Source organism: Drosophila montana, unplaced genomic scaffold, assembly GCF_035044405.1.
Source record: "Drosophila montana isolate Dmon_TW-CO22-7 unplaced genomic scaffold, ASM3504440v1 contig_3200_1, whole genome shotgun sequence".
NCBI lineage: Eukaryota > Metazoa > Arthropoda > Insecta > Diptera > Drosophilidae > Drosophila > Drosophila montana.
This window is the reverse complement of record NW_026998080.1, coordinates 5,705,790-5,722,068: the sequence shown is the minus strand read 5'-3', so window position 1 is coordinate 5,722,068 and position 16,279 is coordinate 5,705,790. Positions and strand designations below refer to the sequence as shown.

General features: G+C 47.7%; 2 protein-coding genes across 6 annotated transcripts; one reads left to right on the top strand and one right to left on the bottom strand.

Annotated features, from left to right (window-relative positions):
• The first annotated feature begins 491 nt into the window (after positions 1 to 491).
• Positions 492 to 13,258, top strand: Sdb (SAXO downstream of blistered). Of its 5 annotated transcripts, none has more exons than XM_064688032.1 (8): positions 492 to 620; positions 978 to 2,708; positions 2,799 to 3,065; positions 3,133 to 3,203; positions 3,261 to 3,322; positions 3,386 to 4,654; positions 5,003 to 10,035; positions 10,558 to 13,258. In XM_064688032.1, exons 2-8 carry the CDS (start codon positions 1,152 to 1,154, stop codon positions 13,072 to 13,074), a joined length of 10,776 nt encoding a protein of 3,591 aa, XP_064544102.1. In that variant the 5' UTR covers positions 492 to 620; positions 978 to 1,151; the 3' UTR covers positions 13,075 to 13,258. The 5 variants fall into 5 exon arrangements, with proteins under 5 accessions (XP_064544102.1, XP_064544101.1, XP_064544099.1 ...); XM_064688031.1 differs by having other exon boundaries at positions 3,386 to 4,939; positions 5,201 to 10,035; XM_064688029.1 differs by having other exon boundaries at positions 3,386 to 6,766; positions 6,941 to 10,035.
• Positions 13,259 to 13,482: 224 nt separating this feature from the next.
• VGAT (vesicular GABA transporter) lies at positions 13,483 to 16,200 on the bottom strand. Its single transcript, XM_064688033.1, has 2 exons — positions 15,234 to 16,200; positions 13,483 to 15,167 (listed from the first exon to the last, which is right to left on the bottom strand). The coding sequence occupies exons 1-2, from the start codon at positions 15,590 to 15,592 to the stop codon at positions 13,871 to 13,873; spliced, it is 1,656 nt and encodes a 551-aa protein (XP_064544103.1). The 5' UTR covers positions 15,593 to 16,200; the 3' UTR covers positions 13,483 to 13,870.
• Between the last annotated feature and the right edge of the window lie 79 nt (positions 16,201 to 16,279).

Genomic DNA, 16,279 nt, shown 5'->3' with positions numbered 1-16,279 from the left:
CCAATTTTGGTATGAGCGCTAATTTTTTGGGCCGTTCTGGAGATCCGTTGACACATTCAAAGATGCTCAGCTCGGGCCGGCGTGTGTGAGAGAGAAGCTGTAATAAAAAAAGCAGCTGTTTGTTTTGGTTTGTTTGTGGCCACTTTCGAAATGAGCAATTTTCTTGTTTTCATATTGTTTTTATTGGCTTATTGAACTCGCTGCGTGGCAATAAAAAAAGAAGGTGCCGTCTCAGCAGCGCTTAGCCTACGCATTTTACTCTCTAACCACACACACACACACGCGCGCAACTCAAATGGCAACCTACGCGAGCAGCTCCGATCTGGCCAGGCTTTTTGCGAAGGCGAAGCTCTGCGCGCACTGTGCCTCTCGCTCGCTCGCACGCACGCGTGCTTAGCTGCCAACGCGATGGAGCAAAGCCCACGAACGCTGCTGCTGCGCTGCCGCTTTTTTGGCTGGCAGAGCGCAACAGATACGGTCGAAAGCGGTTCCAGACAACCGCAGCGCCGATCAGTACGTTTTGAGTTGTGCTTCGCGACGGTTGCTGATCTTTCTCAAGTGCTCCAACGAATACGAAATATGCACGAATCTGCCCAATTGAGCATCTAAGCGAATAAAACGTCTGTGTCTCTATCTTGTCTAAGTGCTTGTGTGTGTGTATGTTTGTCTGTGCTTACGCTCCCGCTCCCACTCCTGTGGTGCACAATCGCTCACACGTTCGAGTGTCGCCCGTTACGTCGCACCGTTTTTTTTGTGTGTGCGTGTGTATGCTTATGTGTGCGTGCGCCAGTGCCACCGTTTGTCATTTTCAACTTGAACTGTGGCTCGCGCATATATTTGTACGCATGTGTGTGTGTGTGTGTCTGTTTGTCGTGCAAGTATAATAAATACATTATTTAAAAATAAGTATTTCGACATTCCCGGTGGAAATTATGAGACACCGCACACATTAATAAACACCCCATTTATACTTATAGCTAAAAAATTGAGTGACAAACCAAGCGATAATTGTGATTAATAGCAACAACAATAACGAGATACGAACAAAAATTAAATAACAATTAATATACATACATACATAAGCAACTGCAACATTATTCATTCCACAAAGTCAGTGATTACCTCATCTGTGTGAAAATCAAGCTAACAAAATGGTATCAAAAAGCAATAAAACAAAACAAGTGTCGCAGGCATCGAAGTCGCAGTCGCAGTCGCAGTCGTCGTCGCAGTCGCCGTCGCAGCAACCGCCGCTAGACACATCAAGCACAACCACATCGGCGTCGGCCTCAGCGACGAAATTGACCAAAAAACTGGGACCGAATGCGACGGCAACATTAACAACTAACACCAGCTCGACGTCAATGGAGCATGAATCTGTCTCGTACGGTGGGGCGCCTGCCACCAGCAGCAGCAGCACCCCCGCCGCCATCAAGGTGCAGCGGGAAGGTGAAAGTCTGCTGGCAGCCGGTGGGACAAGCTACAGTTCGTACAAGGCGAAAAGTCAAACGCAATCACAGTCCAAGCAGTCGGAGCTATTTAGCAGCAGCAGCACGAGCAGTGCCAAAATCTCCAAGGATTACTCAAACGAGAAGATCATCTCGTCAATTGATCTGCTGGAGAGTGAGAAAAAGGAACCGGTCTTCTCGGTGCCCATTGAGGTGGTCGAAATCACAACTCCTGGCATTATAACGTCCGCCAGCGCTGGCAGCATATCCAAAATGTATGCGTCCACATCAAAAATGTCCAGTAGCCGCCAGGAGGCAAGCAGCTCCAGTTACTTCGAGTCCACAACCAGTTCCAGCCAACAGCGCAGCGATGCCAGCGAAACGCTCATTGCAAGCGAGAGAGCCGCTACCGGTATGACATCATCCCAGCAGTCGTCGAGCAGTAAATATGTTGATGTGGCCGAACAGGTTGTCACAGATAGCACCAACACCAACACAAACACAAACATCACCAATACCAACACAAACATAACCAACACGAGCACCAGCGAATCTCAGAGCGTGCCAAAGTCGAAGCTGCGAACAGCTGTGGGTGTCTCCGCGGATTCGTCATCGACAACGATGACGTCGCGCGAACCGGTCGCGACCACAACAAACGGCACGACGTCATCAACTAAATTGAATGCCTCGCTCGATAAGCTGGCCAGCAGCACAACAGCTGTTAGCTTCGATGTGGACAGAGCAACGTCATCGTCGACCAAGTCCAGTAGCAAGCAGGTCAGCAGCGAGGAGAGCACACTGAAGCGCAGCAGCACAAAGCAGTCGACGTCTGCCTCCAAAAAGGAGGTGTACGATGTGAAGACGAAGACCTGGAGCGAGTATAGCGATGGCGGCACGGTTGCCAGCAACAAGAAGGTGCCCACGTTTGAGCGTTATGTGAGCAAGGATTCCGATGGCACCACCCAAATAACGTATAAGAAGAAGATATATGACAAGCGCAACAATCGATGGCGCGTGGTGGATGAACGGACCGTGGATAGCGTCAACGATGTGGGCTATCCCGAAATAGTTGATGATGTCATCAATACAACAACCACAACATACACGACCAAGGTGTACGACACAAAGCTTGGAAAATGGACAATCGTGGACGAGAAATCGTACACTGATACGAAAGCTTTTGTGCCCAATGACATTGCCCGCGAAATCGAGAAAGATAATACCGATGTGGCCAACATAACGACCACCACAGAGGTGACAAAGGTGAGTGGACTAGCCGAGGGCTGGGTTGTGTACCTCCATTGGGGGATGTTTTGGACAAGTCGTTCTATTAATTATAATGCTTTAATTCAGATATTTGATGCGAGCATTAATGATTGGCGTGTGCTGGACGAGAAGGTGCACACGGATGTCATTGAGAAAATTGTGGAGACACCCAAGAAGACCATATATGTGGATGAGTTTGTCGAAATTGAGAAGAATACATCAATATCGGAGAACAATGAGAATATTACGCTGAATCTGAACGAGACATCGAAACACAAAAATATTACCGAGAATATTTATGATGAAATCGATTATGTGCGCACCGATAAGAAACGCTTAGACGATTCAAGAACCGTAAGTAGCTCGACTTTAAAATCATAATTAATCTTAATTAATTAATTGGATTATGTATTTTTTCTAGCGTGGAGTCGATAAAAACAAGAAAACAACAACACACAGTGAGAGGTGCATCTGTGAAATATGTACTTGCGGGTAAGCAATTTACTATCCAAGTCAAAGGTTGTGTACCAAGGTTTCTCTCTCCTTTAGGCGTCATCATTGCTCTACCAGCACAACGAAATCTACAGAAAATACAATTGTTGAAATAGATGGTGAGTGCCATGAAGTTATTTAGCAACTGTGTTAGTTTATTAATCAAATGTTCATTTCTTTAGATAACGTCGACGAAAGTTTTACAAGGATACGTACTAACACATGGTCTAAGAAAGACGATAACATTCCTAAGAAAACCGAAGACATATTTGTAGATTATATAGTGATAAAAAAACCAGAAGACAATCTAAAACCCGAAGGAGAGTTTTTAGTTCCACAAAAAGAGCCTTACAAGCCCGGCGAAAGACGCGAAAAAATTATACACACAGATAATCTACGTATGGATGGAGAAATGACATTTGTCGAAAAAGAGGAATATCAATACGTCACACGTCCTGGATACGTTAAACCTACAGACAATCTGAAGCCAGAGGGCGAATTTTTCAGTCCTGAAAAGCCTAAATATCAGCCGGGAGATCGCCCAAGCCAAGTGCGACACGCGGACAACTTAAAGCCGGAAGGGGACTTTTATAGTCCAGAAAAAACCGAATTCCGCCCTGCTGAGCGTCCATCGCAAGTCAGGCCAGAAGATAATTTAAAGCCCGAAGGCGAATTTTACACTCCAGATAAGCCTGGATATAAACCCGCTGAACGGCCAACTCAAAAGAAACCTGTGGACAATCTTAAGCCTGAGGGCGAGTTCGTTACACCTGAAAAACAAGTTTTCCGGCCAGCTGAGAAAACGGAAAGGGTGATCAGAAAAGATAACCTGCGAACCGAAGGGGAAATGACATTTGTGGAGAAGGAAGAGTATCAGTATGTGGTTCGTCCTGAGCAGGTTAAGCCGACAGATAATCTTAAGCCTGAAGGTGAATTCTACAGTCCAGATAAGCCGAAGTTTCGTCCTGGTGAGCGTCCATCTCAAGTCAGACCAGAGGATAACCTGAAACCAGAGGGCGAGTTCTACACTCCGGATAAACCTGGATATAGACCAGCCGAACGTCCAGAGCAGGTTAGGCCTACGGATAATCTTAAGCCTGAAGGCGAATTCTACAGTCCCGAAAAGCCAAAGTACCGCCCAGGTGAGCGTCCATCTCAAGTCAGACCAGAGGATAACTTGAAACCAGAGGGCGAGTTCTACACCCCCGATAAACCTGGATACCGTCCCGCAGAGCGGCCAGTTCAAAAGAGACCTGTGGACAATCTTAAGCCTGAGGGCGAGTTTGTTGCACCTGAAAAACAAGTGTTCCGGCCAGCTGAGAAAACGGAAAGGGTTATCAGAAAAGATAACTTACGTACCGAAGGGGAAATGACATTTGTGGAGAAGGAAGAGTATCAGTATGTGGTTCGTCCTGAACAGGTTAAGCCGACAGATAATCTTAAGCCTGAAGGTGAATTCTACAGTCCAGAAAAGCCGAAGTTTCGCCCTGGTGAGCGTCCATCGCAAGTCAGACCAGAGGATAACCTGAAACCTGAGGGCGATTTCTACACTCCCGATAAGCCTGGATACAGGCCAGCCGAACGTCCAGAGCAGGTTAGGCCTACGGATAATCTTAAGCCTGAAGGCGAATTCTACAGTCCCGAAAAGCCGAAGTACCGCCCAGGTGAGCGTCCATCTCAAGTCAGACCAGAGGATAACCTGAAACCAGAGGGCGAGTTCTACACTCCCGATAAACCTGGATATAGGCCAGCCGAGCGTCCAGAGCAGGTTAGGCCTACGGATAATCTGAAGCCTGAAGGCGATTTCTACACTCCCGATAAACCTGGATACAGGCCAGCCGAACGTCCAGAACAGGTTAGGCCTACGGATAATCTTAAGCCTGAAGGCGAATTCTACAGTCCCGAGAAGCCAAAGTACCGCCCAGGTGAGCGTCCATCTCAAGTCAGACCAGAGGATAACCTGAAACCAGAGGGCGACTTTTACACTCCGGATAAACCTGGATATAGACCAGCAGAGCGGCCAGTTCAAAAGAGGCCCGTGGATAATCTTAAACCTGAGGGCGAGTTTGTTGCGCCAGAAAAGCAAGTATTCCGGCCAGCTGAGAAAACAGAAAGAATCATCCGAAAGGATAACTTACGTACCGAAGGGGAAATGACATTTGTGGAGAAGGAAGAATATCAGTATGTAGTTCGTCCTGAACAGGTTAAGCCGACAGATAATCTTAAGCCTGAAGGCGAGTTCTACAGTCCTGAAAAGCCAAAGTACCGCCCAGGTGAGCGTCCATCCCAGGTCAGACCAGAGGATAACCTGAAACCAGAGGGCGAGTTCTACACCCCCGATAAACCTGGATACAAACCAGCCGAACGTCCAGAGCAGGTTAGGCCTACGGATAATCTTAAGCCTGAAGGCGAATTCTACAGTCCCGAGAAGCCAAAGTACCGCCCAGGTGAGCGTCCATCTCAAGTCAGACCAGAGGATAACCTGAAACCAGAGGGCGAGTTCTACACTCCGGATAAACCTGGATATAGACCAGCCGAACGTCCAGAGCAGGTTAGGCCTACGGATAATCTTAAGCCTGAAGGCGAATTCTACAGTCCCGAAAAGCCGAAGTACCGCCCAGGTGAGCGTCCATCTCAAGTCAGACCAGAGGATAACCTGAAACCAGAGGGCGAGTTCTACACCCCCGATAAACCTGGATATAGACCAGCCGAGCGTCCAGAGCAGGTTAGGCCTACGGATAATCTTAAGCCTGAAGGCGATTTCTACACTCCCGATAAACCTGGATACAGGCCAGCCGAACGTCCTGAGCAGGTTAGGCCCACGGATAATCTGAAGCCTGAAGGCGAATTCTACAGTCCCGAGAAGCCGAAGTACCGCCCAGGTGAGCGTCCATCTCAAGTCAGACCAGAGGATAACCTGAAACCAGAGGGCGAGTTCTACACTCCGGATAAACCTGGATATAGACCAGCCGAACGTCCAGAGCAGGTTAGGCCTGCGGATAATCTTAAGCCTGAAGGCGAATTCTACAGTCCCGAAAAGCCAAAGTACCGTCCAGGTGAGCGTCCATCTCAAGTCAGACCAGAGGATAACCTGAAACCAGAGGGCGACTTCTACACTCCCGATAAACCTGGATACAGACCAGCAGAGCGTCCAGTTCAAAAGAGGCCCGTGGATAATCTTAAACCTGAGGGCGAGTTTACTGCGCCAGAAAAGCAAGTATTCCGGCCAGCTGAGAAAACAGAAAGAATCATCCGAAAGGATAACTTACATACCGAAGGGGAAATGACATTTGTGGAGAAGGAAGAATATCAGTATGTCGTTCGTCCTGAACAGGTTAAGCCGACAGATAATCTTAAGCCTGAAGGCGAGTTCTACACTCCCGATAAACCTGGATACAGGCCAGCTGAGCGTCCTGAGCAGGTTAGGCCTACGGATAATCTTAAGCCTGAAGGCGAATTCTACAGTCCCGAAAAGCCGAAGTACCGCCCAGGTGAGCGTCCATCTCAAGTCAGACCAGAAGATAACCTGAAACCAGAGGGCGAGTTCTACACTCCCGATAAACCTGGATATAGACCAGCCGAGCGTCCAGAGCAGGTTAGGCCTACGGATAATCTTAAGCCTGAAGGCGAATTCTACAGTCCCGAAAAGCCAAAGTACCGCCCAGGTGAGCGTCCATCTCAAGTCAGACCAGAGGATAACCTGAAGCCAGAGGGCGAGTTCTACACTCCCGATAAACCTGGATACAGACCAGCAGAGCGTCCAGTTCAAAAGAGGCCCGTGGATAATCTTAAACCCGAGGGCGAGTTTACTGCGCCAGAAAAGCAAGTGTTCCGGCCAGCTGAGAAAACAGAAAGAATCATCCGAAAGGATAACTTACGTACCGAAGGGGAAATGACATTTGTGGAGAAAGAAGAATATCAGTATGTAGTTCGTCCTGAACAGGTTAAGCCGACAGATAATCTTAAGCCTGAAGGCGAGTTCTACACTCCCGATAAACCTGGATACAGGCCAGCTGAGCGTCCTGAGCAGGTTAGGCCTACAGATAATCTTAAGCCTGAAGGCGACTTCTACAGTCCCGAAAAGCCGAAGTACCGCCCAGGTGAGCGTCCATCTCAAGTCAGACCAGAAGATAACCTGAAGCCAGAGGGCGAGTTCTACACTCCCGATAAACCTGGATATAGGCCAGCCGAGCGTCCAGAGCAGGTTAGGCCTACGGATAATCTGAAGCCTGAAGGCGATTTCTACACTCCCGACAAACCAGGATACAGGCCTGCCGAACGTCCAGAGCAGGTTAGGCCTACGGATAATCTTAAGCCTGAAGGCGAATTCTACAGTCCCGAAAAGCCGAAGTACCGCCCAGGTGAGCGTCCATCTCAAGTAAGACCAGAAGATAACCTGAAACCAGAGGGCGAGTTCTACACTCCCGATAAACCTGGATATAGACCAGCCGAGCGTCCAGAGCAGGTTAGGCCTACGGATAATCTTAAGCCTGAAGGCGAATTCTACAGTCCCGAAAAGCCAAAGTACCGCCCAGGTGAGCGTCCATCTCAAGTCAGACCAGAGGATAACCTGAAACCAGCGGGCGAGCTCTACACTCCCGATAAACCTGGATACAGACCAGCAGAGCGTCCAGTTCAAAAGAGGCCCGTGGATAATCTTAAACCTGAGGGCGAGTTTACTGCGCCAGAAAAACAAGTGTTCCGGCCAGCTGAGAAAACAGAAAGAATCATCCGAAAGGATAACTTACGTACCGAAGGGGAAATGACATTTGTGGAGAAGGAAGAATATCAGTATGTAGTTCGTCCTGAACAGGTAAAGCCTACAGATAATCTTAAGCCTGAAGGCGAGTTCTACAGTCCCGAAAAGCCGAAGTACCGCCCAGGTGAGCGTCCATCTCAAGTCAGACCAGAAGATAACCTGAAGCCAGAGGGCGAGTTCTACACTCCCGATAAACCTGGATATAGGCCAGCCGAGCGTCCAGAGCAGGTTAGGCCTACGGATAATCTGAAGCCTGAAGGCGATTTCTACACTCCCGACAAACCAGGATACAGGCCTGCCGAACGTCCAAAGCAGGTTAGGCCTACGGATAATCTTAAGCCTGAAGGCGAATTCTACAGTCCCGAAAAGCCGAAGTACCACCCAGGTGAGCGTCCATCTCAAGTCAGACCAGAAGATAACCTGAAACCAGAGGGCGAGTTCTACACTCCCGATAAACCTGGATATAGACCAGCCGAGCGTCCAGAGCAGGTTAGGCCTACGGATAATCTTAAGCCTGAAGGCGAATTCTACAGTCCCGAAAAGCCAAAGTACCGCCCAGGTGAGCGTCCATCTCAAGTCAGACCAGAGGATAACCTGAAACCAGAGGGCGAGTTCTACACTCCCGATAAACCTGGATACAGACCAGCAGAGCGTCCAGTTCAAAAGAGGCCCGTGGATAATCTTAAACCTGAGGGCGAGTTTACTGCGCCAGAAAAGCAAGTGTTCCGGCCAGCTGAGAAAACAGAAAGAATCATCCGAAAGGATAACTTACGTACCGAAGGGGAAATGACATTTGTCGAGAAGGAAGAATATCAGTATGTAGTTCGTCCTGAACAGGTTAAGCCGACAGATAATCTTAAGCCTGAAGGCGAGTTCTACACTCCCGATAAACCTGGATATAGGCCAGCCGAACGTCCAGAGCAGGTTAGGCCTACGGATAATCTCAAGCCTGAAGGCGAATTCTACAGTCCCGAAAAGCCGAAGTACCGCCCAGGTGAGCGTCCATCTCAAGTCAGACCAGAAGATAACCTGAAGCCAGAGGGCGAGTTCTACACTCCCGATAAACCTGGATATAGGCCAGCCGAGCGTCCAGAGCAGGTTAGGCCTACGGATAATCTGAAGCCTGAAGGCGATTTCTACACTCCCGACAAACCAGGATACAGGCCTGCCGAACGTCCAGAGCAGGTTAGGCCTACGGATAATCTTAAGCCTGAAGGCGAATTCTACAGCCCGGAAAAGCTGAAGTACCGCCCAGGTGAGCGTCCATCTCAAGTCAGACCAGAAGATAACCTGAAACCAGAGGGCGAGTTCTACACTCCCGATAAACCTGGATATAGACCAGCCGAGCGTCCAGAGCAGGTTAGGCCCACGGATAATCTTAAGCCTGAAGGCGAATTTTATAGTCCAGAAAAGCCGAAGTACCGCCCAGGTGAGCGTCCATCTCAAGTCAGACCAGAAGATAACCTAAAACCAGAGGGCGAGTTCTACACTCCCGATAAACCTGGATATAGACCAGCAGAGCGTCCACTTCAAAAGAGGCCCGTGGATAATCTTAAACCTGAGGGCGAGTTTGCTGCGCCAGAAAAGCAAGTGTTCCGGCCAGCTGAGAAAACAGAAAGAATCATCCGAAAGGATAACTTACGTACCGAAGGGGAAATGACATTTGTGGGGAAGGAAGAATATCAGTATGTAGTTCGTCCTGAACAGGTTAAGCCGACAGATAATCTTAAGCCTGAAGGCGAGTTCTACACTCCCGATAAACCTGGATATAGACCAGCCGAGCGTCCAGAGCAGGTTAGACCTACGAATAATCTTAAGCCTGAAGGCGAATTCTACAGTCCCGAAAAGCCGAAGTACCGCCCAGGTGAGCGTCCATCTCAAGTCAGACCAGAAGATAACCTGAAGCCAGAGGGCCAATTCTACACTCCCGATAAACCTGGATATAGGCCAGCAGAGCGTCCAGAGCAGGTTAGGCCTACGGATAATCTGAAGCCTGAAGGCGAATTCTACAGTCCCGAGAAGCCGAAGTACCGCCCAGGTGAGCGTCCATCTCAAGTCAGACCAGAAGATAACCTGAAATCAGAGGGCGAGTTCTACACTCCCGATAAGCCTGGATATAGACCAGCCGAGCGTCCAGAGCAGGTTAGGCCTACGGATAATCTTAAGCCTGAAGGCGAATTTTATAGTCCAGAAAAGCCGAAGTACCGCCCAGGTGAGCGTCCATCTCAAGTCAGACCAGAGGATAACCTGAAACCAGAGGGCGACTTTTACACTCCGGATAAACCTGGATATAGACCAGCAGAGCGGCCAGTTCAAAAGAGGCCCGTGGACAATCTTAAACCGGAGGGCGAGTTTGTTGCGCCAGAAAAGCAAGTATTCCGGCCGGCTGAGAAAACAGAAAGAATCATCCAAAAGGATAACTTGCGTTCCGAGGGTGAAATGACGTTTGTCGAAAAGAAAAAGTATCAATATGTTGTTCGTCCTGAGCAGGTGAAGCCGACGGATAATCTTAAGCCCGAAGGCAAATTCTACAGTCCCGAAAAGCCGAAGTTCCGTCCTGGTGAACGTCCATCTCAAGTCAGACCAGAGGATAACCTGAAACCAGAGGGCGAGTTCTACACTCCCGATAAACCTGGATATAGACCAGCTGAGCGGCCAGTTCAAAAGAGGCCCGTGGACAATCTTAAGCCTGAGGGCGAGTTTGTTGCGCCAGAAAAGCAAGTGTTCCGGCCAGCTGAGAAAACAGAAAGAATCATCCGCAAGGATAACTTGCGTTCCGAGGGTGAAATGACGTTTGTCGAAAAGAAAGAGTATCAATATGTTGTTCGTCCTGAGCAGGTGAAGCCGACGGATAATCTTAAGCCCGAAGGCGAATTCTACAGTCCCGAAAAGCCGAAGTTCCGTCCTGGCGAACGTCCATCTCAAGTCAGACCAGAGGATAACCTGAAACCAGAGGGCGAATTCTATACTCCAGAAAAACCTGGGTATAGGCCTGTTGAAAGACCTAAGCAGAAGAAACCGCAAGATAATTTAAAACCTTTGGAAGGTGTTATGTACACTCCGGAAAAACCCAAATACCAGCCAGCAGATCGACCTGAGCAAAAGAGACATGTGGATAACCTAAAGCCTGAGGGTCAAATGTATATTCCAGAAAAAGAATCATTTAAACCAGCTGAAAAGGTAAAAACAATTATAAGAAAGGACAACTTAAAGACCGAGGGTTCCATGACGTTCACTAAAAAGGAAGACTATCGTCACGTCAGAAGACCCGAACAAGTAAAGCCAAGCGATAACTTAAGGTCTGAAGGAGAATTCTATGCGCCCGAGAAAACGACCTTCAAGCCAGCGGAACGGCCAATTCAAAAGAAACCTAAGGACAACTTGAAAACAGAAGGTGAATTTTACAAAAGAACTGATAGAACTGAAACCGATAGCACAACGCTAATAGAGAACGCTAAGAGAGAGCCTGCGAAGCGACCGGTAGATAATTTAAAATTAGAAGGTACCATGACAGTGACTAGAAAAGATGATTACAAATCAACCACCAACAAAACCGCCGTCGACAGAGTTCAGCGTACACAGAAATACAAGCACAACACTTCATCCTTCAGCTTGGGTAGTGATACCACAATTCTAAAGACAACGAACCAGATGAACTTTGTATCCGGCAAGGATGCAATAAAGCAAGTGGATTCCAACAGCCAAGCCCCAGTAGATGGCCTGATTATTGTTTCAACGAAAAAGGTCACAACTGTTGTCGGTGGCCGATCCAAAAAGGAGCCAGAAACCGAATATGTGAAGCGACCAGCTAAAATAAATGTTATTGAGAATGTGTCCAAAAATACGACCACAACAAATATCGAAAACACACAAAACGTACACAAGGAAACAACGTCGATGCAAAGAAATCTCAATGTGGTGGAGAAAACTGCACTCAAAACAGAGCAAATCCGTGGCTCAACGGATGACAGCAGTGCTCTCCAGACCTCTACAACCACAAGACGAACCAACCAAGGTGGCACGTCGACCAACAACGTGACCGAAACTGGAGGCACAACACATCATATAGTTTCATCAGGCAGAACAGATACCAACAACTTGACAACATCTGGAGGGTCAACAGCTCACACAGTCTCGGGCAGGACAGTTACCAGGAACGTGACCGAAACTGGAGGATCTACAGCTCATATAGTCTCAGGCAGGCTAGTTACCAAGAATGCAACTGAAACTGGAGGATCAACATCCCATATAGTCTCAGGCAACACAGCTACCAATAATGTCAGCAACGGATCCACGTCTCATGTGGTCGGTGGCAGCAGCTCGGTGACCAACAACACAAGCAGCAGTTCAACCTCCCAGGTGAGCTCTTCGAAGCATTTCCATCACAGGAAGAGCGAGTTTTCCTCGGAGGCCGATGTGTCCAACTCGGTATTCCATCGCAAGAACGTGACAACCGACTCGAGTGCGGTAAACGGCAGTCTAACCTCTAACGGCAAAATGCAGCGCAAGAGTATCCTGAACCTACACGAGCAGGTTCCGAGCAGTAATGCCCATTCGAGTGATCGCCAGAGCTATAGTAGCATCCATCGTCAGAATCGAGAATCGGATTTGAATACTGGCTACGCCACGGATCGTCGCAGTTGCAGCATACACAAGGAGAATAAGGAACATCAAGTGAAAACCTCCTCGTCTTCCTCATCCATGTCGCGCATTATATCGGGTGCTGATACGAACAGATCGAACTTGGAGAGATCGACGATCACACGCACATATGCATCGGGCGGCATTGATTTCCCATCCCAATCTCAGAGTGAGCGTCATGTAACACGTCATCGCGGCGGTGGTAGCCAGCATTTGTCCAGTGGCATCGATTTTGCATCCTCCTCATCCCCCTATAATGCCCATGGTCAGAGCGAACGGATTGTGACCTCACGTCGTGGCAATCAATCCTCGATTAGTCTGGGCAACGACAAGTTTACCGGCTCCAGTCTCTACAAGAGCGAATATATAACTGCCCCAACAACAACCTGTGCTGTGCATAAGATTAAACAAGGTGCATTCCAACATACCAGAAGTACTCACGATCATAAATTTTATAAAACCTCTAACTGAATAATACATGAAATCGTCTGTACGTATCGTTTGTCTTGTCTTGTCTTCATAACATATCACACATAGCGCCTAAGTTTCCATGACAATATTTTTTTATACAATATCTAACTACCTGAAAACGAAAAACAAAATATTCAAATTTAAGATTAACAAATAAAGAGCATATCATTTTTTCCAAAAAAAAGGAGTACTTGTTCAACGTGAGATGATGGTTTTATTTAAGAATTTTTAAAAGATGCTAGTGTCGTTTTTTAGAGGCTATTATCGTATGTATAAGTACAGTAACTGTATAATTAATATCGTTTAAAAAAACGTTTTCAACTATATATGTATATATACTATATGCTGGTGTATAAATAATCAATGAGTTCTATCTATTTTTTGGTAATAGATTTACATACATTTCGATTTGTATAATGGTTTATTGTTTTCATTTGGAAGTTGGTTTTTTTTTGCCCCCTCTATATAATCTCTTTAGATACTCGTTACTTAAATTAGCTTAGGATTTTTATATTATATATATTTCAATGTTTGGAAGACATTTGTTCGCTTGTTTTGGAAGACTTGCGTTTCATTTCTTATAGACTAGGTTTATTGTTACACGTTTCTTTATCGTGGACTGCATCTGGCATTTTTTTGACAACTCGATAGTTTTGGAAGACTTGCCAAAAATACAGGCCACAAACCCAACAAATATATGTATATATATATATCTTGGTATTCGTAGTACCCAGTTTGATTAGAGCTTTCGTTAACTAATCTATAAAAAGGTTTTGTAACAATTGGAGTAAAACATTTAAAATGGAAGACCGATCTCGAATGCATTGATCAGGGCATTGCCGGAATCATAGATGCCTATAACCCCAAAGAGCACACCCAGCCCAATTATGACGTAGTCTCTGGCCATTTCCTTCTGATCGAGCAAATGGCCCTTGATCTTGATGTGGAAGTAACAGGGCCAAATAAAGCTTAACATGGTGCCCGTGAAGCTGCCAATGAAACCCATTAGTATCGAAAAGTGTGGTATAAATATGGCCATAAGTATGGTGGAGAGAATGACGCCCACGCGGAAGCCCAGGCCCCACACTTTCAGTTCACCGTCCAGATTCCAAATGGTCGGAAATTTGGTCTTCGGCGGACCACGGAAGAAGTTGCGCTCCAGTAGCTCGCAGGCGGCATAGTAGGGCAATGGATAGCTGAGAATGGCCTTGATGACCAGGAAAAAGTTGACCATGCCCTTAAAGCCTTGCGAGTGTAAATTGTTAGTTATCACCTGCTGCGTGTCGTTCTGGAAGGTGAGGAAACAGATGTAACCGAAGCCAGCCTTAAATATCGCGGCGGCTATGTGCGACCAGTCGAGCATCCAGTTGAACTTGGAGCGATCGATCATATTGCCCTCCAGAGTGGGCAAAAAGATCTGAGAGGTGTAGGAGAAGACAATGACGCCCAGGGAAATGGGAAAGTTTTCCATGTCAATGCTCCAGCGCACCTTGGACCAGCCCCAGTCGCCAATCTGGAGCAGACAATAGCCCAGGATGACGGCATTGATCACAATATGCGACATGGTGCACCAGAAGGACAGCGTGGATACCATTTTGAGCGACTTGAGGAAACCCATGGGCAGCAGAAAGATGCCCACGAAGAGCATCCAGGAGCGTGAATCGAATGAGCCCTGCGGATAGGTGCCCGCCAACAGATCCCCGCAGACAACCACATACAATATGCAGGTCATCAGCAGCTCAATCAGCTGGGCAAGGCTGACGGCACGAGCGCCCAGCTTGGGACCGAAGCATACCTTGGCAATGGACACATAGCTGTCCCGTACGCGCACCATCTGACCGGTGCTGGGATCCGGCTCGTATAGGCACTGCACCAGCACTTTGCCCGTGTAGCAGCAGATGTGCGCAATGCCAACCATGGCAATGATGGCCCAGTAGCCGCCATGGAGCACGGCAAATGGCAGCGATACGATGAACATGCCCTGAATGGCATTTGTTACGTTCCAGGCAGCCTGGAACTCGTCGATCTTGGAGCCGCCGCCACCTTCACCCTCGCACACAAATGAGCTGGCCTCCGAGGCGATGCTGCCCTGCCTGCAAAGCGGAGAAACCATGAGCAACTGCATCATTTAAATTTAATCATTTGACTCGGTGACATACCTGAATCCATCGGCCTGCTGATATCTGCCATCGTATTCATTGCCCACAAAGGATGTGCTCTGGTATTCGGTTTTGTAGTCCCCATCGGCCTCCTCGTTTGACCAGCTGCTGGCATTGCGAAAGGGATTCGAGCTCATCTCTGTGGGCTGATCGCCGCCAACGGCATTCGCATCGGCTGGCGGCAACATGCCGTGACCTTGACTCTGCTGCGGATGGCTGCTGCTCGTCCCAGGTGGCTGCTGGTAATCCTTGCGCTCTGGAAATTGCTGTCTGGCCGTTTGCATGGCCACATTGAGTATGTTCTTCAATGGTGGCATCGGTGGCATGGGTGTCGCTTTCAATTTCGTTATGAATGACATGTTGATGGCGATTACGAGCGAATACTATCTGGTGGGGTGGTTAATGCGAATGCTGGTGGCCCTGGTGTGTGGTGGTTGGGTGGTTGGTGCTTGGGTGGATGACGGCGGCCCCCTCTGTGGCTATCAAGTAGTGCGAATTGTACGGATGCTGAAGCTTATCGATTTTGTCTGAATGTTGAAATTTTGTCGAATTACGGCCGTTGAATTTCTGATTATTCACATAGACGAACTTAACTTAAGACACATTTAACTAAAAAGAACAACTGAATTTTTTTTGGAAATTAATTCTTTTGGAAATTTCTTTTAAGCAAATTTTCTTATATACAGCGCACAAATTGGCGCCCTATGCGAATGCGTTTTTCTGAATTTTACACATCTTTGCTCACTTAGCTTAACTCGAACTGCAACTGGAACTGGAGGCGTGGCCGCAATAGCTGCATTCTTGTCTAGCTCGGAATTAATTTAAAATGAAATTATTATTGAAATTTTATGTAACGTTTAAGGCAAATCCTGCAGCCCTTCAGCGAACCCCACAGCAAGAAAAGAAAATTTCTTTTCCTCTTTATCCCCGTACAATCTGCTCCAGTGGACCACTGCGCAGTCGCTAGCTGGCTGGCAGATGCTGTGTATATTGGTGGAACAGAGTCAGGTGTCATTCGCAAAGTTGCCACTTGAATTTGAATTTTA

Excerpts from the sequence above, each read along its gene's own strand:
- Sdb (XM_064688027.1), top strand. The coding sequence starts at position 1,152 with ATGGTATCAAAAAGCAATAAAACAAAACAAGTGTCGCAGGCATCGAAG. Across the intron at positions 3,323-3,385 it reads TACAATTGTTGAAATAGATG|ATAACGTCGACGAAAGTTTT; the intron begins GTGAGTGCCATG and ends TCATTTCTTTAG. Across the intron at positions 10,036-10,557 it reads AAGTCAGACCAGAAGATAAC|CTGAAACCAGAGGGCGAGTT; the intron begins CTGAAATCAGAG and ends CCAGAGGATAAC.
- VGAT (XM_064688033.1), bottom strand. The coding sequence starts at position 15,592 with ATGTCATTCATAACGAAATTGAAAGCGACACCCATGCCACCGATGCCA. Across the intron at positions 15,168-15,233 it reads CAGCAGGCCGATGGATTCAG|GCAGGGCAGCATCGCCTCGG; the intron begins GTATGTCACCGA and ends TCCGCTTTGCAG.